General features: G+C 41.2%; 1 protein-coding gene across 1 annotated transcript in view; it reads left to right on the forward strand.

The window, feature by feature from the left end:
- ahr1b (aryl hydrocarbon receptor 1b) overlaps positions 1-26,191 on the forward strand; it is a 47,952-nt gene extending 21,761 nt beyond the window's left edge. Inside the window, exons 5-11 of the mRNA XM_023294776.3 lie at positions 194-317; positions 3,101-3,237; positions 6,989-7,194; positions 7,306-7,415; positions 10,631-10,772; positions 10,858-12,370; positions 18,262-26,191. Of these exons, the coding sequence (XP_023150544.2) occupies positions 194-317; positions 3,101-3,237; positions 6,989-7,194; positions 7,306-7,415; positions 10,631-10,772; positions 10,858-12,370; positions 18,262-18,411 (2,382 nt within the window). The 3' untranslated portion in view covers positions 18,412-26,191. The remainder of the gene's footprint in view (positions 1-193; positions 318-3,100; positions 3,238-6,988; positions 7,195-7,305; positions 7,416-10,630; positions 10,773-10,857; positions 12,371-18,261) is intronic.
- Positions 26,192-26,454: the final 263 nt, after the last annotated feature.

Below are 26,454 nucleotides of genomic sequence, written 5' to 3' on the forward strand. Positions count from 1 at the left end.
ATCCAGTCTGCATTGTTCAACACTGGGGTTTACTTGTTTTCCAACTTAAGATTCTTCATAGTTTACGTCTGAATTCACCAAGGTTCATATCCACTGTATATCTACAATGAACAGCAAACTGTGCACTTTTTATTTAAGCCATTAATGTTGTAGTACAGCTGTTTTTCTGAACTCTGTGGTGTTTTCCTGCCAGACTGACGTGATGCACCAGAGTGTGTTTGAGCTGATCCACACTGAAGACCAGCAGGAGTTCAGGAGGAACCTGCACTGGGCCCTGAACCCCCCCATCAGCCCCGGACCCCCCACAGATCCCCCAGGTCTGTTTACTGAAGACAAACTCATTCAACAGTGTCTCCATGCTACGCCTCTGAGAAAGAAACTAGACTTATTTACTGGTTAGTCTGACAGAGTTACAAAGAGACGTTTGCTCGCTGAAATATCAGCGGCAGGCCTGAGCAATGTGAAGCTCACTGGTTAGGTATTGGTCCCAGGATCGTGACATGTTGCTGCTTTAGGCACATTTTAGGTATAAATTCTCCAGAATGACCTCAGTAGCGTGTTGGTAAAGTTAGCCAGCTAGGTAGCAAACAACAGCTTGTCACTTCTAAATGAAAAAATCCAACCCAGTAGGGCGGCTTACCTTACTTTTAAAAAAAAAACATTTTGTGTCTGACAGTGTTTTTCTGCAAAAAACTTCTCAAAAATCTGAATCCAAACATTTATTTCAGATTTGTTGCTACTTCACTGTGAAGTTTTTCTTCTTCAGGCAGCTCGACATCAGTTTAAAAGTCTATAATTTAACATAAAATAGACGTTTGTGTTGCACAACAAACAGAAAATCTTTTAATCTGACTCCAAATAATGAAGATTTTTCTTGTTTTGTTTTAGTTTTTTTTAGTAAAACTGAATTTTTACAGCTTCAGACTGCATCAAACTGAATTATAATTGGATCATTTTTCATATTAAGCATTTATGTTACAGGTAGGTTGTACTTTTTGGCATCGATGGGCAGAAAGTCCACACCAACCTTTGGGTATATTGTAATTCACATGGTAAGAGACGAAACTAGAGTGTGCACTTTCAGGCTTTAAAAAGTCTAGCTTGTGACTGGAAACCTTGCCAATCATCTTTTAACTCGACTGTTTTTGCACTTCTGAATTGCGTGCATATACCTCTGTTTGTATTATTCATTTATTTTTTATTGCCCTTTCCAGATTTCTATATACTGCAGTTTTAATGTCATGACCATCAAAACTGCTACACAATCATGCAGGCTTTGACTCCACTGTACCTCCATTTTATTTTCTTTTTTTAGCAGAATAAAGTTTGAAAAAATGACCTGCATCATCAAATTTATATTACAGTAAACAGTGGATGTGGATGAACACCACATTTTAGGACATAAATACTTTTTTTAGACGCTTTCTAAATGTAAAGATTTCCAAAAATGTATATATATAGACCGGTTTCTTTATTGGCATGCAAAAGCCTCTGTCTCTGCTGTGCCAAATATTACCTGGTCCACATAATGCAGTGTTCAGAATTGATTTAATTCAAATTGACAGCATGTTCTCTGATATCTGACATACTGTTCATGTAGACTGGTCCAGCATGCTCATTACAGCGTTTGTCGTCATTTATCTCATGTGTGGTGAGATATTTTGTAAAACAGTGGTCATGTGGACAGAGAGGGGGAAGATATCCACCTAGAAAAATATCTACCAGAATGTGGACAGGATCTAAATCTCATGGCGAGCATAAATAAGATGTACAGTAAGGAAGTTGTATGTAAATGTTTCAAGAACAGTGGCAGTACACGGGGGCAGCTAAATATGTTGTTATTATTAAGAATTTAAAGGTAGAAGTGATTGTTTATTTTTATGAAAACAAGCATTAAAACTCTGGAGACAAAGGAAGAGATGGATGCTGACATTTCTTCCTCTGTGAGCTGAAGTCGTAGAGAGGCGATAAGAGGTGACCTTTGACTGAAGCCTCCTGAGAGACGATCCCAGTGTTTTAACACAATGCATATAAGAAAAACAACACAGCAGAGGACACACAAGCAACTAAAATAAACCCACGGATGCTTTCACCAGCCTACACATGCTCTTACTGTACGTACAGTGCACACATACGTATACACACTTGTCATTTTGAATTAGGTGAGGGTCAGCTGCTGAGAGGTCACTAACAAAGAGGGCAAGGCAAGTTTCTTTGTAAAGGACATGTCATGCTCTGTGGGAATAAAATGTAAAACGTACAAAAAAAACATTCAAATTCCAATTAAAAAAACTGAAAAAACAAAAGATTTAAAGATGCATATAGATAGTGAATAGTATAGACAAGTTTGAACCAGAATTTATACAATGCTTGCAAGTGGTACAATTAGATCAAATAAAACACTCAGAACAGGGTGAAACACAGACAAGTTGTAAACACAGGTCAACATATTGTAGCGACCCTCTGTGATGAATGAATGAGACTTTATCCTGTTGTCTGATCGTTTATTGAACCTTCACACAGGCTACGTTGGGTCGCAGCCAAAATAACTACAAAATAGTTATAACTTAGCTCCAGAATTAGCCGCCGTTCCCTGCTCTCTCTCACTCGACACACACACTACTGCTGACTCTCAGCCAATCAGAGGTGAGCCACCTAAACATGGCACGTTCACTGACATTAGGTAAATCTGGAGCTGAACAACATTGAAACCTCAACATCAACAACAATATCAGTCCGTTACAATATTCTGTTATCTCTTTGTAAAATGACTCATACATGCATGAAAGTCGTTGCTACTCATGACTTTTCCGAAGAACTGATGATAACGTGATGCACGTGGTGGCTTTGTTTACATTTTTGTCATAACATGACGGCTTTGTTTGCATTTTTGCTGGAGTTCTGATGGTGAAAATCGACTTACAGCGATCTGTAGGAATGGAACTCTGTCGCAAGTCGAGGACCCCCGGTATACATTAAACAAAGCAGATATAAAAATATGCAACAAAGAAACAGATCTAGGTCTTGTTGTGTGAAAGGTTGTTTTTTTATATATGCATCATTATAAAAATAGTAATAAAATGAAATTTAATGTCCTCAGATGGCGAGTCTCTGTCGACCTCATCTTGCCTAGTGAGCTACAACCCTGACCAGCTTCCACCTGAAAACTCGTCCTTCCTGGAGAGGGCCTTCGTCTGCCGTTTCCGCTGTTTGTTGGACAACTCCTCCGGCTTCCTGGTAAGACTGAATTTTGCTTCCCAAATACACAATTTTTTTTTAAACCAAGGGAAAAGTACAGCTTAAATTAAGCTCATTTAGTGGATTTTTCTGTCAAATTAAAGGACGAAACGAGTCCATGTTAGTGTTCCAGAGGCCTGTTTGCGCTGCTGGCAGTATGGCGTGCCACCTCAGTTCCTCAGCGATCAGAAGCCACCATTTACTCCCATAATCCGCCTTAAGAGAACCTCGGGGTCGTGGGGAAAAGTGCCTTAATCCTCCCACCACCCAGAGGAGACGAGAGCGCAGGGACAACTTGCTTAGTCAGGGTTGTTAGCTGGAGTAGCGTGTCTGGAGCTAAAACAACTTGCTGCCGACGCTGACAAACATGCTGCGGTGGAGTGGAAAATACTGAGAAAGTTGGGGAAGGTCCTCCATGAGCAAGGCACATGAGCAATCAGACCCATTCTGCTGGAACAATTAGGGAAGCTACAGAAAACACAGCTGTTTATAAATTCCTGGTGTAGCTTCACAAATTATGGAATGTTTGGAGCCATTTAAGCAGATTTCAGGAGCATTTTTCGCAATAAAATGTCAGTAAACCGTGACAACAATGGACCGACTAATCAGCAATGAAAATTTGTACTTATGTATTTGACCTGAATGCCAGTTTTTTTTTTAGAAAGGCATTTTACTTTCTAGGCAGATTTTCTTGTGTCAGGCAGCCATCTGTTTACATTTCATCTCATTCTTCTCTATAAATACAGCAGCAGAAACCTCCAACTTCCTTAAGGCCAAATGCAAACGTGGCGTAAAATCTGAAGTATTTGTGTTCGCATCGGATGATCACAGCCAGAACTAGACTGAACAAGCAACATCAAAGTTATAAAAGCAGATTTTGTTCACGCCAACACTGAGGAAATCGATTTTCAGGGCCTTTAAGATAATAATAATCCATCAGAGAAAATATTTTACGGATTTTTCTGTCTCAACAATCTCGTGATTAAGACTCACTCGCTGAGTTACTGCTTCAGTTCCCATCTGTAAATTTACTGCATGTCATTCCCCTGGTGTTGACTCCAAACACATTCAGTGATATTATTGCATTTTGAAACAGCTGATACCATGAGAGTCTTTGTTATTTTTATACCCGACTTGAAGGCGACACATGAAGGCCTGAAGCTTTGTGTTGAATCTACTCTCAGATGTTCGTTGCTCTGGATGAAAGCGTCTGCTGAATGAAATTGTAGAGTTGAAGCTGAGGGGGTTGGTTGTCTTGCTCTGGGACACTCCGGCAGCGTTCTGAGGGGTCTGAACCCTCGTCCCTCCATCCTCCCTCCCAGTGCGTTTGCGTGAGCGGTAAGCCAGGTTTCGGCTTCTGTCTACCGGCCACTATGGCTTTGTTTTTAGTAATCCCTCCTGCTATTCAGAGCTAGATTCCTGACATCACGGCCGCAGGCTCTTAAACCCACCAAGGTCAATTAACCAGAGCTAACAGAGGAGGAGGGGGGTCTTCACACGAGATGCCACAGGGTGAGAGAAGGACAGCAGACGGGAGAAAGTGTTTTCAGGTTTTTGTGGGGCTGTAAAACCTCCCTGAGGGCCGCCGCTGGTCGGTGATCCGAAACTTGAAAGTTCACTCAGTGATTGGAAGGAAAGCTTCTCCGTGTTGGTCTCCCTCAGGTTACAGCTGTATCAGAGGCACTATAAAGGAAAGACTCTTCAAATATAGAATCCCGGATAGAAATCTATGGGAGAATTCTCTAATGCCAAAGATGGCAGTTATATAAAACACGTCCCGTCCCTCCGCCACATCAGGAAACATCTGGCCAATCATGTTGTTGCACTGATGGTAGTACAGTGTTGAGAAACTGTATGTATGTGTAATAGAAGCATAACCCCCATGAAAAAACACTCTTTAAGCCAACAAAAATATAGTTTAAAATTCTTTTTAAACTATATTTTTGGCCAAAGTCACCAAACATTTTTTTCTAGTGATTCTTCGCATAATACACTACCGTTCAAAAGTTTGGGGTCATCCAGACAACTTCATGTTTTCCATGAAAACTCACACTTTTATCCATGTGCTAACATAACCGCACAAGGGTTTTCTAATCATCAATGAGCCTTTCAACACCATTAGCTAACACAATGTAGCATTAGAACACAGGAGTGATGGTTGCTGGAAATGTTCCTCTGTACCTCTATGGAGATATTCCATTAAAAATCAGCTGTTTCCAGCTAGAATAGTCATTTACCACATTAACAAGGTCTGCACTGGATTTATCATTCATTTAATGTTATCTTTATTGAGAAAAAAAACTACTTTCAAAAATATGGACATTTCTAAGTGGCCCCAAACTTTTGAACAGTACTGTTTGCGTAGTAGAAGTGTAACCTGTATAACAAAACACTGTTTCACCCAACCAAAATATATTTTAAGATCCTTTTTTGACTGTATTTCTGGCCGGAGTCACCAAACATTTTTTCTGGTGATTCTTTGCATGCAGTTTTTATGTCTCCGTGACCAGTGAAATTGCAACTGTGGCTCTCATCATTCATTGCTTGCTCTCGTTAGAAAGACCGGTATTACCTGTCGATACTGGGGTATATTGACAAAAGAATGTTGTTTAAACACAAAAATGAAGATGAATCCAGTTGAAAACAAAACATCCATCCATCCATGAATCCATTATCTATACACCATGTAATCCTCATTGTGGTTGTCTATCCTAGCTGACTGAGGGTGAAGGCAGGGGACACCTGAACAGGTTGCCAGTCTATCGCAGGGCTACATGTACAGAGAAACAATCACACTCACATTCACACCTACAGACAATCTGGAGTTACCAATTAACCTCAGCATGTTTTTGGACTGGGGGAGGAAGCTGGAGAAAACCAGCACATGCACAGGGTGAACATACAAACTGCACTGTTTGCTGTGCTGCTTTTCTGATTGGTGTTTATTGCTGATGAGAAACTCATCAGTTAAAAGGTCTAATTAAAACTTGTGGTAGAGAAAAGGTGATGGCATCTCATTGTTCAATAAAATGAGGTGATAACTATGCACTCTTACTGACATGTTAGTCCTCAAAGACATGTTGGTTAGAGTTTGGTAAAAGCTAAAAGGAAAGAAGATGTGATCACGAAAACGTCTTGTTTTTACAGAAATACAAGAAAAACTAGCGGTAATTTCAACTCAGAGCTACTGACAGTTTGTGATGTCTAATTACCTTCATGGGACATCCTTTAATGCAAGAAAGAACTGCACAATATCATTTTGTAGTTAGTTTTTACATTACCCTTCCTACATGTGTGACTAATGTGAAGGCTAGACTTCCTGCTGATGGAGAGAATGACAATGATAATCAGTCCTATTTTCTCTGACCTCAGAAAACCCATTGAAGCTCCATGTCTCAGAGCTGGTTACTGAAATAGTGAACAGGGAGTCATGTGACCAGAGGGACTTCAGTCAGAGACACCGGTGCATCCAGTGTGTTTACAGTGTATTCTGAAGTGGTTTTGTGCTCTACATTACCCAGCAGGATAAATAAGACTGATGGTGCTTGACAGGGAGCGAAGAACCAGCACTTACGTGTCCACTGTGGAAGCTCAGTGCAGTCGTCTCACAGGGAGAGAAGGAAAATCAGAAGCAGCTCAACAGGAATTCTCAAAAGATGACTCAGTGCTCTCTCATTTGTCTCACTGCTTCCACAATAATGATGTTAACACCTCAAATTCAGCAACATAATGATTTCATTTCATCCTCCAGGCGCTGAACATCCAGGGCAGGCTGAAGTTCCTCCACGGTCAGAGCCGCCAGCAGTGTGACAGCGAAGGCAGCAGTCCTCCTCAGCTCGCCCTGTTTGCCATCGCTACACCCCTGCAGCCTCCAGCCATCCTGGAAATCAGGACGAGGAACATGATCTTCAGGACCAAACACAAGCTCGACTTCACCCCGATGGCTTGTGATGCAAAGTACGAAATGCTAAAACCTGAAAGGACGCTCTGCATTTACACTCAAACCTTTCCTAATTATGAAGCAAAGTTTGTGTGTGGTGAAGTTCAGAATTCTTTTTTTTTTTTCAGGGGTAAAATAGTTCTGGGCTACACCGAGGCGGAGCTGAGAGTTCGAGGTTCAGGATACCAGTTCATCCACGCTGCCGACATGCTGTACTGCGCCGAAAACCACGTCCGAAGTAAGTCACATCTGCTCCCATGTTCTGTCCAGTCAACTACACGGTTTATATTTAGTAAGAAGCACACGTGAGACTGAAAGGTTACTGGTGCAAATGACTGGAATTTAAAACAATAGGTGGGAGGGAACTCTGTATCTCTGCCAAAATGGTGCTGAACAAATCAGCAAAACCTTCAGATGTGACACTAAATCTGTTGTCTTTCCTTTTTTAATCTATTAATGTGTTGTGAATGAATGTAACCTTGTTCAGTAGAAGTTTTAGTGTCATTTCCTCAAGTGGAATTATAGACTTAAAGTAAACATACTGGTGTGAGAAGGTACAATTTAGAGGATGATAGAATTTTAGTAACAACATTCCACAACCATAAGATCCGTGTAGCACTTTATAGTTACTGCTGACCTGATCCAAACTGCTTCCTCAGAGGAGAGACACACTGACCATCTGACCATCACTGACGGATCTATTTTTGGCAAACAAGGAAACACAGTGGTGTTAATTAGACTGGGTTATTTATTGACATTTTAATATCACGATTAGAGACTTTCCTATCTTTAAACTCATCTAAGATCAGTCTATAATCTGTAAAGTGTCCTGACCTCTGTGTTATGTTTGGCTCAGCATTAGATTTATACACATTAAACAAACAAACAAACAAACAAATGCCCTGTGTGTCTATGCTGTTTGATGGAGGAAATCGCAGAGCAGGAGTCAAGTGTCCTACTTAGCTCGTGTACCGGATGACCCGGTTAGTCGTTACCATGGCGCCCTCAACGCCCGCATCACCAGACATGCTCACACACAAACACACACACACACACACACACACTGTGTGCATGTAGTCATGCATACAGAAGTACATTCATATGGAAACATAGCGCAGAGATACATACATATTCAGCATGCTCTAATGCATGCACAGATGGGAAGCAGGGTTTCCATTCAGGACAGACGTACACAAACACAGAAACAGACTTCGCTTATGCATCAAAAATGTGGATGTAATGTCATGAATGGTAAAAAGAAATTCAGTTGTTGGAAGACGTGACGTTTTTGAGGAGCCTCTTGGAATGTTTGGAGGCTTTCTTCTTCGTTAATTTGGAGGAAGGGTGGATTCAGCGCTATCATTTATTATTAAAAAGAGAATTTATATTTTTTTTAAAAGCCAAAGAACCACGAGGAACCAGACTCTAGAAACTGTGTAAAGGATGTCTACTAAAAACTTAATACATCTAGATACTAGTGTTGGGTACGAACTGATAATTTCTCTAAAACTGAGGAGTATGTTTCCACCTGCGCAGGTTTATGTAGCATCAGAACAGATGGTTGTCTCAGGTGAAGGATAAAGACATTTACTCCTGTGATAAGGAGGAAATCCTGAGAAAAAGACAAAGATGCTGTTTAATGTCAGTTTGGATCAAATCAAAGACAATGCTGATGCAGTTAATAGAAGTAACTCCAGTTGGTTCTCAAACTTTATTTGTTGTTTCTCATTTCCCTTGTAAAATAAATTTAAATAATTAGAAATTAAATGTGACCAAAAGGAAAGTGATACAACCATTAAGTAACTATAGGTCTCAGAGTTGCAGTGTTCGTTTTCCATTAAGAAGAGGAGAAGAGTTTGTCCACAGGCATGAATACTGCAGTTTGTTGTAAAGGTCAGCTGCTCGTGGGTTTTACTGCTAAAAATATGCAGCCTAGACTCTGAAACTATGAACACCGAAAAACAATGACAGGAGCTAACTATTTTGGTCGAAACTGATTTCACAATTACTCTTTTCGTGAATCTGCGTAAAATTTACATATAATGCAGTAAAAGAACATGACTAAAATGTGACATTTCTAGTGAAACTGCAGTATGATCGCCAACACCTGTTTGGACACATTGACAAAAGGCAAACATACAACTTTGCTTTTTGAGGACTGATTGACATCAGCCGTAGTCCCACAAAATTTCATCTTGTTTTGTCATGTTTTGCTTTTTCCCACAAAGACTTTCATGCATTAGAGTTGAAATACCAATGGAGTGGCACCATGTAATACTAGACTAGTGGCATGTCAAAAAGAAGGACAGAAGAAAGTGAATCAGGGATGCCACTAAAACAGTTTTCACAAACATGCAATAGGAGATAGAAGAGGGGCCACCATCATCCTGCAGAATCCCATTCCTGTTGCAAACGGTTCTCTGAGACCAACCAAAATTCTGGTATGGTCACATTTCATTGGGATTTAGGCTCCTCAGCCAAGCAACTGTCTGAATGCCTCCTACTGGCAGGGAGTGTGTGCCGACGTACAGGAAAGGGTTGCACTGGGTTTATATTACAAGAAAAATGAGAGCGTCATCGATTCATCTTGGTTATCTTGTGTTTATCGTCGTTGGAAGCCAAAATCAGAATTGAAGATTACATTTGATTATGTGTGCAACTTGAGGGCTAACATGGACATAATGTTTGGTGTTTCTGTCTGGTTGAAGCAGCTCTGAGTCAGAAGTAGACTGTAGGTTACACTGAGTAAAGGTTTCTTTATGTCAGTTAATCCTTGATCATGACTCTCTAGATTTTGAGATTTTACATTAAATTACTTACATTTAAAGTAACACACCTGCAGATAATAATTGTCATCATACTGAATGGTAGATTTTTATGTATAATGAATCTATATTCATAATCATACATGATACAGATTGACACCATTTGGTTGTAGAATTGATTGTAACATACAGACAAAAAAACACATTTTCATTTGTTGTGGTTACAAACTGTCAATACATCCAAAGAGGACAGTATTGATCGTCTCCTGCCCAAATGTTCAGCTGGTTTATTCCTCTCACCCACATTGTTTCTACGAGGAAGCAGCGTCCTGCTGGTTTACACCTGAAACCGTGCTTCACTTTGAAGTTTGTTTAGAAAGTAGACGGGGCAGAAACACAACCTGCTCCACATTTACACACACTGACAGTCACAACACTGAGCCGTGAGGGCGAAGGGACGAGGGGAGGTGAGGTTGCGGTGGCGTGTTTGTGTGTTGCGCTGCGTAAATGTGTGCAAACAGGACTCGTAACATGTGCATGTAGCCAAAGTGCACATCAACATGCAGCCTCCATCCAGCAGCACGCCCCACTGAGCAGATGCAGTGTGAGTGTGTGAGCAGGGCAGGGCGGACAGAACAGAAACAGCAGCGACACACAGCCTCCAATGTGTCTTCTGATGTGATTGCAGTGATGAAGACAGGCGAGAGCGGCCTCACCGTCTTCAGGCTGCTCACCAAGGACAACCGCTGGAAGTGGGTCCAGGCCAACGCCAGACTGGTCTACAAGAACGGCAAACCGGACTACATCATCGCCACCCAAAGGCCTTTGGTGTGAGTGCTGCTCCATTCCAGTGTGATTCTTGAGTTTGACTTTATTTATCTGTTGATTTCTTCTCTGTAACATGTTTGTCCACAGGGATGAGGAAGGAGGGGAGCACCTGAGGAAGCGATCTATGCACCATCCCTTTACCTTTGCCACCGGAGAGGCTCTTCTCTACCAGACCGGCTACCCGCTGCATGGTTTCCCTGATTCCTTCCAGGGCAAAGCCAAAGGCAGCAAGTCCAAGAAGGGCAAAGTGGACAAGAGCTCCTCAGATGAACTGGACCCAAAGTCCCTGCTGGGAGCGCTGATGAGCCAGGATGAGTCCGTGTACGTCTGCCAGCCGGACACGGAGCCTAAGATGTCCTACCACAGCAGCCTTTTTAGCGAACAGCAAAGCAAAACTGATGGTTTTGGAGGCCTGTTAGGTGGTGACAGCTGGCATTTTGGATCTAACGGGGAGGCGGGCAGGTGTAACGGTAAAACGTCCAGTTTTGATCCACTCCTGGCCACCCTGGACTCTCTGTCTCTGGACGGAGGGGAGACATGCTCCAACAGCGAGCTCTTCAGCGCTCTGGAGAACCTGGGCCTGAATGCCGAGGATCTGGAGCTGCTGCTGCTGGATGAGAGGATGATCCAAGTGGAGCTGGACCCCAACCACATCCCAACACTCAGTGACCTTCTCACCAACAACGAAATCCTCTCTTACATCCACGACTCTCTGGAGAGTGGGACCGAAGCTGAGGAACAAGGAAGTGGATTTGGATCTTCAAACCAACCATCAAACCCAGATTCAGTCCAAAGTGTCTCCCAGCAGGCGTGCTTGACAGCTGCTGTCCTTCCAGCTCCTCCCAGCAGCAGGCAGCCCATCGTTCAGCTTTCTCAGCAGATGCAGCAGCACATCGGTTCGGCTCAAATGGGACAGGTTCAGGCTGGAACTGTGAACTCAAACAATCCGACTGGGATTCCTAACAGTCCCTGGGTGGTAACGACGGAGAACCACCACCATCCCATCAACAACACCCATCAGCAACCTCAGACTGCACTGGAAACCACGCAACTGAACGGTGAACACAAACACCTCAACTCACTTCTGGAATCCAGTCAGCAGTGGCAGCTCCAGCAGGACCAGCATCCTGTCCGCCTCCAGTCCCATCAGCAGGTAAACAGCGAGAGCACTTTGCCGTCGGGTTTCCAGAATCATCTCGGACCGACGACAAACGGATCTTACATCCAAACTGGACACACGGCTTTTCCACCCAACGTGGAGGTCGGCCACACAGATTACAGTCTGTCCAACACACCACACACAGGCGGTACAGTACTGAACTGCCTGAGCGTACAGGATGTTTGTCACTACCAGAGTTTGGTGGCCACCACACAGCCCTACCAGCTGCAGGCTCCCCAGAAACACCAGCAGCAGCAGCAGCAGCAGCAGCACATGTTGCAGCAGACTCAGGTTCCACCATCTTGTTTGCCCCAGCGTCCCACCCAGAGCTCTGCGCTGGAGCTGGAGCAGTTACTGGCCCTGTCGCAGCCGCAGCACAACCTGCCATCTTTAGAGGCCTACAGCATGTTCAACGCTGCACAAGACTCCACCCATAGCAAGGTAAGAGACCAGGGAAGTGGGTGTAGCGTCACTTAAATAGACCAGATGGCAGAAATGTCAGAAAACACAAGTCCAGAGGTTGGAAAGTATCTTCAACACACTAGTGGGTTTTTTTCTGAATCACAGAAGTTGGTCTGTTTACTGAGTTCTTTTGAGTTGAAGATTCATATTCCAAATTCTTGATTATAAGGAGTTCAAAAGCCCTATTTGCACAGGAACAGTGTTACCAGGGAACCTAATCTACACCCAAAATGCTGTCCAAGTTTTTATTGCCAACCTCCATAATTATCGAACCAGAAAGAGGCAGAAGAAAAGTGTAGAGAAAACTAAGTAAAGGAGCCAAAACCACAGAGATAATGATTCATGTGGGACTAATATTATCACATGACTCTGTGTTTAGAAAAATATGGTGGGTACAAATTTCTATAGGTTCTGATAATGTCTTATAACAAATAACAGTAACCTGAATTTCAGTATAGTTTCTGTTCCTTTTCAAACACATTTCATTCCTCTATCCATCAGAACTTCCTTAATTACATAATCTTGACATCGCAGAGTTTAATTCAGGGCAGCAATGACTTGTGCAGGTGTCATAAATTTCATTAAATGCAGATGGTGGGGGATACTTTCCTTCCATTTAAAACCCCCACACTGTACCAGTCCCATAAAAACAAGGCTCATTGGCTTTGGGTAGGTGAGTAATGCTTTCCCCTCCCTCAGTGGTCGTCCTGAAAAGTAATCCCTCTCAGAGTGTCTGTCTCGTGTCGGTCCTGCTCTGTCTTCATTCTCAGCATCTCAAAAGGACTAAAGCTGCCAGCTCTCCTCAGAACTGTTTGGTCTGGAAGCCAGACTCTTGACTCGAGTTCATTGACGAGGCCTGAAGTCTGCGTTGCCCTCAAATATCAGCGAACATCAACAATCTCAGAGCTGCAGGATCCACAGCCTCATCTCTTCAACCCTGTGCTGTTTCTCTTTCACTGTCATGGAAATTGATTTTTTTTCCGAGTCTGCACACAAAGGCCCCCGGCTTTCATGGAGCTCAGTGTAAACTGTGATGATGCGACCAGACAAGCCATGTAAATAAGACAAGGGGGACATGGGTCGGAGCAACACGGCCCGAGAACAGAGTCGGTATAAGTGAAGTTCCATGGGAGGCCGGTTTTATTGGTGCTGAGTGTTTGGTGTTTAGCTGAATTACAGTCAAGCATTCAGGAAGTAACTTCCTACCTAACTAATTACCTTTGTTGAATTTGTACAAATCTGAACACATATTGAGTGGATTTTTATTTTAGCGTTCATTCACTCTTTTTTCCAGCACAGTTAACACAAGATAAAGGTTTAACTAAAGATTATGATTCATTAGTTTATTATAATGTAGAGCAGAAACACCAGAGTTCCGTTCCTACGGATCAACGTAAGTCAATTTTCACCATAAGTCCTAATTCCGACAAAAATGTAAACAAAGCCGTTACGTGCATCACGATGTTGATCAGTTCTTCGGAAAAGTCATGAATACCAACGACTTTCATACATGTATGAGTCTTACAAGAAGATATCAGAATATATTGCACTGTTTTACAACTTGAGTGTTTTATTATATGTAATTTCACTTCCTTTTCTTCGAAGCACTGCCATCAGAAGAGTCTGACTTACAGTTGAGAGCCATAATGAAGGGCAAAATGTTAGCGAATGTAGCACAATCCAAGGTGGCGTACAATGGACAAATGTAAACAAAGCCATCTTATAGCTCCGCTTGATGACTTATTCGTCCGCTCTGCTCACCAACTAGTTCCATGTAACCAGTTCCCACAAAGCGCCATGCGTTGTAAACCGACTCCCCGCCTATAACTAGTTCCGTAACGACAAAACGCCGTAGGTCGAGGACGTCGTAAACCGAGGACCCCCTTTATCTGCAACTGTCCTTTTTTGGATTCTAGCGTTCCAAATGTGAATATTTTAATCTTTTGTTCATTAATCTTAATTGGGAGAAACAAGTAATATGTGATGAGACACTTTTCTGAAGAGAATGAATCATTGAGAAACTGATGTGCAGATATATCTGTATGGAAAATATCTGTGCCCAATAAAATGTCAGCTGAAGTAGTTGATAATGACAGTAAAAGAAAAAAATCTAAAAGGTTTGCTTTATAAACCATTGTACAGAAGTAATTGTTTCCTATTGGACGGCTGGATCCAAAACTCACATCCCATTAACATCGTTTGAGTTGCCTAATGAGACCGTGTAATGTTCAAGGGGAAGCAAGAATTTGTCTTTAAACTAAACCTTTCAACTACATCTTTTTCCACTAATGACAGAGCAGCGAGGCCTGGAGAACGTCTTTCCAAAAACACTAATCAGTCAGAGTACAAAGAGGAGCGTAGTTGGAGGTCTGGAGAAATTCCCATCGTAAAACATAACAAGGTAATGAGACCTCGCCAGTCACTGCTGCCAAATTCAAGTTCGAAGCAGGATTTAAACCAGAAATGTCTCAAAAAGGAGCTCTGGTTTGTGGAGTCCACGTTAAATAAGCAAAATAAACACACAACATGAAACTTGTGCTTTATAAAAGATCGGCCAGGCCTACCCGTTTCCATCTTTGGACTCTCCACCATCATTTTCTGTGTTATTGTTTAGCGTTCTGTTTCTCCAAGCATGAAGAGCATCGCTGGTGTTTAGAGTGACAAACAAACTCGGGGGCGAGAACAAAGGAGATACAATGAGATATGAGTGAATGGGCCGGAGAGAGGACAGCACAGCAAGTCGGCAGTAGTGAGAAAGAGTACAATAATGAATAGAATAAGGTCGGGATGGTCCGCGGTCGGCCCCAGAGATGGACGACCCCAGTAGGCATCCATCCATTCATCCCCGCCCCATTCAGACTCCACTGTTATTCTTCAGGGTCAGTGGCTGTCGCTGAAAGAAAAATACTGGCAGGCTGGCCAGCCAAGCATGAGCGCTGCTGACCTACAATTTGCCTGTCATCATTACCTAATGCTGTGAACGCAGGGTGGAAGAGGGGGCAGCGAGGATAGAAGCAGCTCTACTGTACTTAGATTTAATAAATGTCTCTTTATGTCAAGATCATATACGTTTATATGTATGTATGTATATGAAGCACTGGAGCTATATTTATCTGATGCTCTCTGACAGTTTAAACACATTCAGTGGATTACAAGCAGCTTTAAAATGGAGGAGGAAGTTATGAATAATAAATAAAAATAGTTATCCCACATTACAATATACATGTTTTTCCTGCAAAGAGGTTTTAGCTGTACTGAAGGATGATAAAAACTGATGATAAAGATCCAGATGTGACACTTTGGGAAAGATTGCACCCTGTTCGAAGTGAGATTCTGAAATTGCCCTGTTGGTTTAAAATTGGTTTAAACTGAGGTGTGTTCTCTTCTCTATAAGTTGTTGGTAAACAGGTGACAAACATCCTAATCTGTTTAGACTGACTGAAGGGGATTACAGGCATCATAACAGGAAGCTCCTCCCTCCTTCCTCTTCACTTTAGTTCCTTCGTTTCCTCCTCTACCTCCTCCTGGACTTCAGGTCAGCCCACCAAACATCTGCTGCTCGGTACTTACCACCTGACCCGACCTGCTTCGTGTGATTAAGGTCAACATTGACTCCATAAGTGCAGCGCTTATAGCGACCAACGCAAGAAACGTGTGATTCACAGCCTCAAATCTCGCTTCATCGCACTTTCAACCAGCTAATGTTTGTTGTCTTCAAGTAGCAGGCTTATCGGTTGATAATTGGATTAGTTTGGTTTGATTTTTGTCCAAAAACAACCATCACTCAAGTCTTTTTAAGCTTGTTATTGCTGATATAAGAGGCAAAAATCTAATGCGACCTGCAAGACTGTATTCACGGTACGACTGGCAATTATGATTCATTCACTGAATAACAGGATGACCAGGTAGCTGCAGAATAAAGCAATCCTTCTTCGTAAAATATGAAACATTTTTACATTTGTATCCTCTTCTGTGTGAGCTCTGTGGAAACACTACAACCATGAAGAAGTAAAGAAAACTTCTGCACACTGTGGCGCAACTATAATTCCATGAATCATACAAAATAAAGGTTGAATTTCTTGATTATTACATTTTTTTTTCAAGTGCCCACAGATGTAACCAATACTAGAAAAAAAGGTGTTACTACATACTATAGATATTTTACTATTTTACATTTTTAGAACCTTTTTAGATTTTTATTTTTAATCTCTATGAAGTCTGTGTTTTTCCCAATGCTCTGCACATCAACTTTATAGAAACTACTTCACCGTACTGAATGTATCTTGTCCCTCTTTATGAGGTTTTTAAACCATTCTGCATTTATTTAGTTGCTTGAGTACTTTTTAGTTTCCTCTTATCTTTATAATTTGTTTCCATACTTGTCAGGGCTCTGAAGTTTAGCTTTTCACAACATCCTAAGTGTTAATTTTGATGAATTTTTTAATAAGACATTTAAAATTCAGTGATTTTGATGAATTGTTACGATTTTTAAGCTTAGATTAGGTTCATTTTCCCAATCAAATCACACGTCACACATGATTGGTTCAAGGGCTGTTGGAAAGTTTTATGTGTGTTTTTACAGCAGGGGTGTCAAACTCATTTTAGTTCAGGTTAGTTCCACATTCAGCCCAATTTGATCTCAAGTGACCAGTAAAATCACAGCATAATAACCTAGAAATAACCACAACTTCAAATTTTTCCCTTGTTTGAGTAAAAAAAAATCATTCCGAAAATGTTCACATTGACTTAGTTATCTTTTTGTCAAACATTATGAACAACCTGCCATTTCTTCAGAAAAATGAGTTCAATTTCAACAACATTATGCCTCAGTTTATCATTTACACATTACAACTTCCAGATCACAGAGTGTCTACAAAGGCACATTTAGTCACAGGTATCTGGAACTGAAATATATAGTATTTTACTTTATGGTCAAAAAGACAAAAGTCAGACAAAAAAAGACAAAAAACAACAAAACAAGACAAAACATTACAAAAAATGAGACAAAATGACAAAAGCGAGAAACAAAATGACAAAAAATGAGACAAACAGCATGAAACAAAGCAAAAAAGACAATTTTTTTTTTTTTAATTACAAAGCGACAAAAAAATGAACAAAAGGCAAAACCGAGACAAAAAGTTACACAAATGAGACCAAAAATGACAAAAGTGAGAAACGAAACGACAAAAAATAGACAGCGCAAGCGAGACAAAAAAAGCACAAAACAATGCTCAAAGCAACGAATAAAGTAAAACACAAAGTGATGAAAATAAGACAAAAAACACAAGTGAGACAAAATGGAAACACAAAACTACATAAATGAGGAACAAAATGACAAAAACTTGAGACAAACGACAAAAGTCAGTCAAAAAACAACAAAGACAAAACAAAATATTACAAAAAATGAGACACAAAACAACAGAAGAACAATGAGCAATGTAGTATTTTACTTTATGATCAGAACAACTTGTCAAGGTCTAGAAATTATTTTAAATGTATAGTTTTACAAATTTACAATCTGCAGTTAATATCGTCTCTGTAATTTTTACTCTTCACAAAGTTGTCCTCTGGGCCAGATTTGACCCTCTGGAGGGCCGGTTTTGGCCCGCAGGCCGCATGTTTGACACCCCTGTTTTACCGTTTCCTGCTTTAATAAATGTTTAGAGGGTTTTACCACACTTCCTTACTGAATCTGTCTTTTACATATTTGAAATGAGTTGCAGTGCTACAGGATCTTCTCGTCTGGGTTTTTATTGCTGCATTTATTCTTTTTAATGAGCTGAAATTATTGCTGAAGTGAAATAGAAAGTGTGAGACAGAATGACACGAGTATTATCCTTATCTTGTGACCACGTTGTTTTGTTTTTCAGCTGGAGAACGGCTGCCTCCTCAACGCAGCGTACGTCAGGACGTGTCTGATGCCCAACGGAAATGCAGTGACGACTGGCGACATTCCTGTTTCATGCCCCGACGAACTCCCTCCACTGCAGGACCTCCAGAAATCTGGATTTTTCCTCTGATCGGACGAAGGCACAGTGTCAGTGGAGGCTAGAAGAGAAGGTACAGGAGAAAAAAAGAAAGAGGAACAACTAAACCTTCTCCAAACGTGATTTTTTTTTATGGAATTGTTGAGTGGTGATAAAGAAGAGTGAAAATTCAGACCCTTTTCAAAGCATTTTTTATTTGTTTTGCACTCAGACGTCTTAGCTGTGCTACTCAGAAACACCCTAAAAATGTGTACGTGAAGAAAGATAAGTGAAGAAGAAGCGTGTTTTTCATGTCACACTGTGTTATAATATTCGTGCTCTCACTGAAAGTTTCCATGTTTGGATAAAATTCGTGCCCTTGACTGTCGGTCAGGTGTTTCTTTGGAACGTAAACCCGACTGGATTTTCGCTCTCAAGCCAAAACTCATCACTTTCTGATCTGTAAATACACAATTAATAGAGACGACACAGTTCCACTCAACCGCAGTAGTTACTACGACAAGGCAAAGGTTTTAACGTGATTATAACCGCATCCTTCCCATTGCTGCTGGCCATTTTTCAACCACATCATATCATTTAGGATTCATTTAATCCTGCAGCAGATGTTGGTTTAAGTTCACTCCAGTTGGAAAATGTTTTTAAACTACAGCTGAAGGAGATCATGTTCACTACCGTTCAAAAGTTTGGGTTCACCCAGACAAGTTCATGTTTTCACACTTTAATTCATATTCTAACATAACTGCACAAGGGTTTTCTAATCATCAATGAGCCTTTCAACACCGTTAGCTAACACAATGTAGCATTAGAACACAGGAGTGATGGTTGCTGGAAATGTTCCTCTGTACCTCTATGGAGATATTCCATTAAAAATCAGCTGTTTCCAGCTACAATAGTCATTTACCACATTAACTACGTCTACACTGGATTTATCATTCATTTAATGTTATCTTCATTGAAAAAAAAATGCTTTTCTTTCAAATATAAGGACCTTTTTCTAACAAACTTTTGAACGGTAGTGTATCTTAACCAGGCTTCAGAAGTACAACTAAGCTGTAGTGAACCAGAGAAAACTGTGGATTAATCCAGTTGATTTAGCTCTTTTGTGCTCATGAAAGTAACACTGTGGATTGTCCATCCAATGAGGATCTGGTTAGATTAGAGCAACCTGAGAGCTCGACAAAAACTACAACCTCAGTCAGAGTTAACGGGTATCACAAAGGTGGTTTTTAACTTTGTCTGCTCAGACTTTCTGCTTCAGACTCTGTTCTTACAAAAAGGAGGAGTTTAACGCATCATGTGACTCTTCTGCAGTAAATGAATCGATCGTGTTCAGCTGCTTCAGTCAACAGGCTGTTTTGATGGAGAACAATGAGGAATATAAAATTAATGACGGTGAAAAGCTGCTGCTGGAAATGATGCAAGACAGGAATGCTGGTAGAAAACTGTTAAATGTGTGTAATGTGTTTAGCAGGAGAAGCAGCAGCATTTTAATTTGTGGCCAACTCAAAGTGAAACTAAAGTTACTGATTGGATATTCTCTGTAATAAACACCAATAGAATAATCAGCACTCTTTCAGCTGCAATAAACAGAACAAACTTCTAATTTCTGCATCACCAACTAAATACATGAGAGCTTTCCGATGCGTACAGTTTCAATACTGTAACAACACGTCTTCATTCAGTGGTTTCAGTCATATGAAGCTCAACATTATTGCAGATACAACATTTTCCCTCAGCTGAGAATCTGTATCACTCATAATACTCGTCAGGAAATGATTTGGTTAAAGGGAGACGCTTCTTACAGTCAATGTAAATCTTCTCCACATCATTTGTTACCATGGAGATTGAGCCGGTTAAAAGCCTTTGTGATACTAAAAACTCTGACTTTCAGCTCAACATAGCTGCTAACCCACTAATCCGTCTTTGTGGTCCAGAACTCTGGATACTACAACTAGATTTAAATTTAATTTTCATTTTTGTCCACCTTCTTTAGTGAGCTTAAACCAGTGGCTGCTGGGAAAGAAGGAAATAAACCCAATCAAAACTCATGGTGTGCTCATAAAAGGTCCACAGCCATGTGACAGGAAATGGTTTTAAACCATTGGTGTGGATTTAAATCGTCCCACGAGCCAATCGCATGGAAGAAAACTACCTGAACAAGCTGCTTCCATTAGCGTAGTAACTGCTCAACGTGCTGCTACTATTCGAATGTGATCGCTTTGAAGTGGACAGGGAATATTTCCTGGAAGACATTTATACTTACAGCCATGAGATTTGGATTCTTGGATCGAAAAACACCAACAGATTATTTAAGCGTCAGTGTTTGTCATTTAGGCGTAGATTAATTGTAGGGTTAGTAGATTCGTCCCGGTGCTTTACGTGTCGACAACTAAGCATTTCATCCCTGAGGTTCATATTGTTCCAGTGAGATTTAACAAACAGAGGACGAGCGTCGGAAAGGTTTTTATTTATTGCTGCTGCCACAGAAAAACCACGTTGCCTCTGTGGCCGCCGCATCACAATGTTTATCCTAATGCTGCATTTTAGCCTGTTTGAGGTTTACAATGATGTTGTGCACTTACATGTACGTCGCAATCAGACCAGATCTGATTGGTCCATCGGAGAAATCAGACATCAAAAAGCATTTTAGTTTCCTGACCGGAGACAGTGTGAAAATCTCCCGTTAATGCCTTGTCTGGGTGGCCTCGGCCAGTCAGACTCCCACTTACTTTATCCTGCAGTCGTGTTGTGTGGGAAACACTGAGCGCACTTCCACGCACACGGTAATCCATTAAGGACCTAATTGTAAATAATTGATTAGAACTGAAGGCGAGGGAGAGGAAGTGCATGGAAGTTATTCTTAAGTTTTGTTTTCCTGTAATAACAAAGCAGATATTCTACGACTGAGGAACTATCTGCTCTGAAGTGTGTGTGAGGGACGGCAGATTTGTTATTTTTTATTTCTATATTTGACTATTCTGTGCATGTGTGGAAAACAATTTAAAGCAAATTTTTTTAGCATCAGAGCCAGAAAATCCAACATGTAGGATTTGGCACAGTTTCTTTATTATGTTTTAAATTCTGGTGTCAAACCAAACTGTAAGCTCTGAGGTATTTATGTCCATGAGGAGGCTTTCTTTTTCCTCTGCCAAGGAATGCAGCAGAGGTATGTGATGATCGGCGTTGGTTTGTCTGTCTGTTAGTCCGTCTGTCAGCAACATTACTCAAAAACGGACCAACCGATTTGGATGAAATTTTCACGGAAGGTCAGAAATGACACAAGGACCAAGTGACTAGATTTTGGCAGTGATGCGGCTTATAGTCTGGATCCACAGATTTGTTAAAGATTTCTGTATCATTGCCAGATAGACACGGCGTCACTGTAACTACGACTACATGTGATTGCGATCCTACTACAAATTGACCGCTGCAGACCACGAATCGTTTCAAGATTTCATCTGTGGGAAATCATACAACGACTGAGCAGCCTTGGCAGAGTACTACGCTCTCTGAGTGCTTTCCTCTTGTTAATGTCAAAACAAAGATGTCAGACTTTCCCCACATGACTAAAGCTCTTTTCAGACATGAGATACACAACTTTACTGCTTCGTCAGTCTGTTAAAGTTTATTTAGGATTTCCTAAACACTGAAGATCATCTTCTTTTTTACAGACAGTAAAATAAAAACGTCCCGGCAGCCTTGGTGAAGTAAATGATTTAACCATCCCATCCTGTCTGGTAATTATAAGTAATTAATGAGTTGAAATGTGCTCTAATTCGTATGGATACTGTGGAAGGTATTTAACACTCTTACAAGCAGCAAACTGTGACTGTTTTTTGGGGCCAATATTGGAGCTTTAATTTGTGTAAATAACCTTCTTGAAATTACTTCAACTGCATGAAGTTTAGAAATGAAGCCGTCGCGTAAACAGAAATGAATGCAGGTCTGAACGGAGCTTTGAAACACCAGCCTCCTCCTATTTGTTGATCGTCAGAGACACACTGTGACCGACCGTCCACGCTGCTCCTCCGTACGAAATCACTGCGACTGTAATCCAGCTGTCCTCCAGACAGTCTGCTGTCTTTGTTGTTTCCGTTTGATGTGACACCGACAAACTATTCACCCGACAGAACAAAACTAATTGCACATGAAAGCTCACAGCAGGCAGACAAACTGGAACAGATGCAGCTTCTTTACTGGAAATAATAACGTGTTTCAGTGACATGCTCGGTCGTTGTAAATCCCCAAATCCAGCAGACGCTCTGTTGTTTGTCGTCGTTCATCCTTTTAAGAAGCAAAACGCAAGATTAGCAACTGTTTTTTGCCGACACAGTTAGTAAGGGTGAGTTTTTTACCTTGCTGACGTGTTTCAACTACATCTGTGGTCTTCCTCGGAGAGTCATCTGATGACTTAATTCCTCTGTAGTTTGTGCGTTGATTTTTTTAAGTTCGTTTCCCGTTGTTCTGATCCTCTCTCTGATGAGGGCCGTTGTCGCTTTGCTGATGATGTCTGCTGCGTTTTTGGTTGGGATGGGGTTCTTGATGTTGAGGCTCATCCATCTTATATCCTCATCTCTGCATCTATGGTGTGCTCTTTTCTTTTCCAGTCGCTCCACACAATCGTTTCTAAATCTTCCACGTAGTAGATTGATTATGCTCATTGTGTTGTTTTCTTACACACGACCTGTCCAAAAAAAAAGTCACCACCTGGATGTTTAACTAAGCAAATAGGTAAGAGTCTTCCATTGGATAATTACTGCAGTGATGAATATGTTTCAGCTGCAACAACTTCTTTAACTCTAGCTGATGCAGTGAGGAGCTTCTCATTTCTGAAACAACCATGTTGGAAGACATCCTGTGGTCATGGAAAGGATGTTAATCTGTTTCAGAAGGGTCAAATTATTGGCCTGCATCAAGCAAAGAAAACAACTAAGAAGATTTCTGAAACTACCAAAATCAGGTTAAGAACCGTCCAACGCATTATTAAAACCTGAAGGATAGTGGAGAACCATCATCTTCAAGGAACAAATGTGGTCAGAACAAACTCTTAGATGATCGCAGGAAATCAACAGTAGAACTCACATGTTGAATAGTGACAGTAAGAGCATTTCCATATGAACAATGCAAAGGGAACTCAAAGGATTGGGACCAAACAGCTGTAGCTCTAAGAAAACCACTGATCATTGAGGCTAATCAGAAAAAAAGGCTTCAGTTTGCTAGGTAGCATAAAGATTGGGCTCCGGAGCAATGAAAGAAGGTCATGTGATGGGGGCATCAGGGTAAGAAGAGAGGCAGATGAAGTGATGCACTCATCATGTCTAGTTCCTACCAGCCTGTGGGGGTTTGGGTTATGATCTGGGGTTGGTCAGGTTCAGCAACATTATGTTCCCAAAGAATGAGGTCAGCTGAACACCTGAAGATACTGAATAACCAGGTCTTTCCATCAATGGAGTTTTTCTTCCCTGATGGCATGGACATGTTCCAGGACGACGATGCCAGGATTCATGGGGCTCACAGTGTGAATGAGTGGATCAGGGAGCATGAGACATCATTTTCACACGTGGACTGAGAAATAAAACGTACTTTCCAGGATCGGTGGTCTGCATGGCAAACTCGTCGTGCAGCAACTCCAGCATGGCTGTGGCGTTCAGGGCCTGGTGGGAATCATGGAATGCAGCAGGTTAAAATGGGCATTCTTTTGGCCGACTGCTTTTCTGGTCCCTCAAGTCCTTTTTGAGTTTTGTAAGTTTATTGAGGAGTCAGTCGAGGCTCCGCTACACAGCTGCAGCCATCTTTTGCTTGATCTTTTCGAACACTGGCTTGGTCCATGAGGCTCCCTCTAACCTCGACTGAACTTCAGTTGAAGACCACAAGAACTGGGTCTCCTCCTCAGACCACTGCTGCTTTGATTTGGCATCCATATTTACCGGTTTTCAAAATACTAACACTAAACACTACTACTACTCGCTGGGCTGTTTAAAAATGGCGATTGTGTGTGTCTGTCATTGATCGTTGGTCACCGTAACCCCGCCCCCAGCCCCTGACCTACTAGGTTCTTAACTGTGGTCCAGCAAAGGCTTGGTGCTTGCTAAGCACCAGTTTTTGGAGCCTGGAGCCGGTGCTTAGGTGGTGGAAACACAAAGAACTGGTGCTAAGTCAGGCTCTGGCTTCAAACTAGCACTGGAACTAGCTTGGTGATAAAGGGGCCACAGAGTCCAGACCTCAGCTCCACTGAGAATCTTTGAGATGTTCTGGAGAAGATTTTGCTCAGCAGTCCAACTTCCCCATCATCAATATAAGACATGGACAGAAAACTAATGCAACTCTGGATAGAAATAAATGCTGTGATATTGTAGAAGCTTATGGAAACGATGCCACGGTGAACGTGTGCTGTTCTCAGAGCTAAAGGTGGTCCAATGAAATATTAGAGTGCAATTTTTTATTTTATTTTTTTTTGGATGGGTGGTGTATTCGATTGGCAATTCTGTTTGGCCGACAAATTTCGTAAGGTTGAGTCTTACCTTGCTGACATGTTTCGACTACATCTGAGCGTCATCTGACGTGTGCTGTTGTTTGCGCACTTTGTCCGGCAAAAAAGAAAACGACAAAATGAACATAATCAATCTACTGGCAAAACATGAGCTCTGCGTGAACATGTACTGAAACTCTTTATAGGTGACTGTGTTGGCATCACGCAGCTGAAGTTTCTGAATTAAATGCAGCAAGACCTTCAATTTGAAATGAGGTTTTGATCACAGAAAACCCATACTTAAGGTGGTAGCAAGTCATGCTTTGTGTGATTTTAGCCTCGTCTATATTTTAATATGTATCTTAGCTCGGTTCTGATATGATATTTAAAAGACTCGGGGGGTAAAAGAGGGAGAGGGGACAGCATTTAGCATTTAGCACCGATTCAAGAACCAAATGAGACACGTGTGAGCGCACGGTGTCCGCAGTCGCTCCATCCTTGAATGTCTTGTGTAAAACTGTAAAGGCGTTTGAAATACGAAGCTTTTATTTCACTACAGAACAAAGGTGCTTAAAAGTGATTTTTCCGATGTTCGTGACGACAGTCGTCACCACGGCGAAATGCATTTACAGATTTGCCTCTTTTGTTTTTCTTTTTGTAAACTGACTTTTCTTATATTTAAAAAAAAACAGATTCAATGAGATCAGATGCTGTATGAAAAGATAAAATGATTTCATATTGTTTCTTTAAAAACAGACAAAAAAAGAATGGTTGTGTGTGTATATATATATATATATATATATATATATATATATATATATATATATATAATGTGTTTTTAATGGCGTACTTTAAAATCACTGCTCTTACAAACTCTTTCTCCAGCACTGAAAGTAGTCTTGTAGAAAAAAAAGCATTTTATGACTCCATGTTGTGTGAATATTGTTCCCAAGAGTCGTGTGTTTTATCTTCATGTCATGTTTAAAGACGGTTGTCACTTTAGTGCAAAACAGTGTGGTGCCATAACAGTAAGCCCAGACTTACTTTGAGATACAGTATTACAAAAACACAACATTTTAGATGAAAAAAAGAACTTTTATCTTTAAAATCCACTTTGTCCACAGGTTTTTTTTCTCATCAGCCATTTCAAACTCTGAAACCAAACTCTACGTTTTGTTTGTTTTCTTTTTTTAAAGGCACACAGACTTTATTTTGCTACTTTTATCACTGAAGGTTGTAGTCGTATGTCAACAAGATTTCTAAAAAAAAATGCAGTTTGTCTTTGAGCCGTGTGTTGAAATGTGCTCTTGGATCCTGGAGAATAAAGGATTTCGTGCAATCACACTGAGCCTCCGTTGGTCTTGTCATTAACGCCGCCTCCTGTCACTGCAGAGCCTGTGGTTCCTCACCTGCCCACCAGGTGACGCTGTAGCTCCTCCTCACCTTCCCCCCATCAGCCTCCAGACAGTACAGGTAGTCAGCCAGGGAGAGTTAGGTTGCTATTTGACAAAAATGCAATTGTGATTAATTAATTACAAAGCCTCTAATTTGTTTTTTTTGTTTTTTTTAATTGTAATCACATCCCACCACTAATATCAACATGACAT

Source organism: Amphiprion ocellaris, chromosome 24, assembly GCF_022539595.1.
Source record: "Amphiprion ocellaris isolate individual 3 ecotype Okinawa chromosome 24, ASM2253959v1, whole genome shotgun sequence".
NCBI lineage: Eukaryota > Metazoa > Chordata > Actinopteri > Pomacentridae > Amphiprion > Amphiprion ocellaris.